The sequence below is a fragment of the Cyprinodon variegatus genome, unplaced genomic scaffold (assembly GCF_000732505.1).
Source record: "Cyprinodon variegatus isolate N-32 unplaced genomic scaffold, C_variegatus-1.0 Scaffold2368, whole genome shotgun sequence".
NCBI lineage: Eukaryota > Metazoa > Chordata > Actinopteri > Cyprinodontiformes > Cyprinodontidae > Cyprinodon > Cyprinodon variegatus.
This window is the reverse complement of record NW_015152821.1, coordinates 1-1,280: the sequence shown is the minus strand read 5'-3', so window position 1 is coordinate 1,280 and position 1,280 is coordinate 1. Positions and strand designations below refer to the sequence as shown.

Below are 1,280 nucleotides of genomic sequence, written 5' to 3'. Positions count from 1 at the left end.
TTTTTTACATTTCCTCACGTGATAACTATAACTTAAAGGTTTTTATGGCAAACAAACTCAAACTGGTTCAAAGTTGTGGTCGAAATGTCTGGGAACATTTTTTAAAGAAATATTTAAGATGCTTGGTTTTTAGTTTCCTACAGACCATGTAGGGATGCAGAAAGCATGTGGGTGGTGGCAGCATCATGCTGTGGGGATCATTTTTAACAGCGATGATTCAAAGCTAGTCAGAGTTGATAGGAGGGTGAATAGCCTTAAGCCTGGCATACACTGTGCAATTTTCGGGGCGATTTTCCCGTCGTACAAGAATTTTTTAGATCGAACGGACTTTCATGACCGCCTCCTGATCAGGAATCGTGAGGTCGGAAGAATATCAAACATGTTAGATTTTCTCCCGTCCGTCGTGGCCAAATCGTTCTAGGCGCATGCGCAAAGAAGGATTCTTCTTCCTCTCAGATGTAAAAACAGTGAAATGCTTTGTCGCCTTTTCTTTTTAGGACTTACAGCACAAAATTGCATAAATTGACAAGGCAATGATTTTTCTTGATAAAGTCTTATATATTGAATGGAAGATTTGGTGAATTTCTGTGCATAATTATTTGTTTAACCATGATTTCAGCTCGATTCACTCTTTCATTTATTGTTCCCCCTAACGGGGTGGGCAATTAGCATCTTAAAGTATCACTATATTATTGAGGCCTATTATTTGAGTAAACCCATTTTATGAAATATGGGTGGCATTTTTATCATTTTGAATGTCCTCCAAGGATATTATCAGCGTCCATTGGCCTATTACGCCCCCTAGTGTCGGAAAGATAGTTCGGTTGGATGAGCCGCGATTGAAAACCCCGGTGATCCAGACACTAGATACCATCTACAGCGCTTTGAATTCTGCCAATGTGAGCACACATTTATTCGCAGGACAGAGGCGGGGTCCCTTGGGGTTATTTTAAAGTTTTAAGCCTATAAATTTACCTATCTCTCTTTAAATTGCCAAATTCGAACTTGCCCTAAAATAGACAACCTGACTTGATTAGATTCCCCACTTTTATTTGCATGAAAACCAACATTCACAGTTTAGGAAATAATCACAACGAAATAACGTGCAGACAATTTGTTTTTCGTTTCATTGGACTTTTATTTTTTTTAATTTGTGTAAATATCTGAGTGAGGCATGGCTTAGTTACGGTGGCTGAGAAGTGCAAAACACATTTACAATTCAAAAACACATTAACAAATAAAAAACAAAATAACATTTGAAGAAACAAAATTATATTTTA

At 37.5% G+C, this 1,280-nt stretch overlaps 1 protein-coding gene across 1 annotated transcript in view; it reads left to right on the top strand.

Annotated features, from left to right (window-relative positions):
* Positions 1-899, top strand: part of LOC107080817 (OX-2 membrane glycoprotein-like) — a gene marked incomplete at its 3' end in the record, with an annotated part of 24,350 nt that extends 23,451 nt beyond the window's left edge. Inside the window, exon 7 of the mRNA XM_015369022.1 lies at positions 768-899. Coding sequence (XP_015224508.1) covers positions 768-899 — 132 coding nt within the window. The remainder of the gene's footprint in view (positions 1-767) is intronic.
* Between the last annotated feature and the right edge of the window lie 381 nt (positions 900-1,280).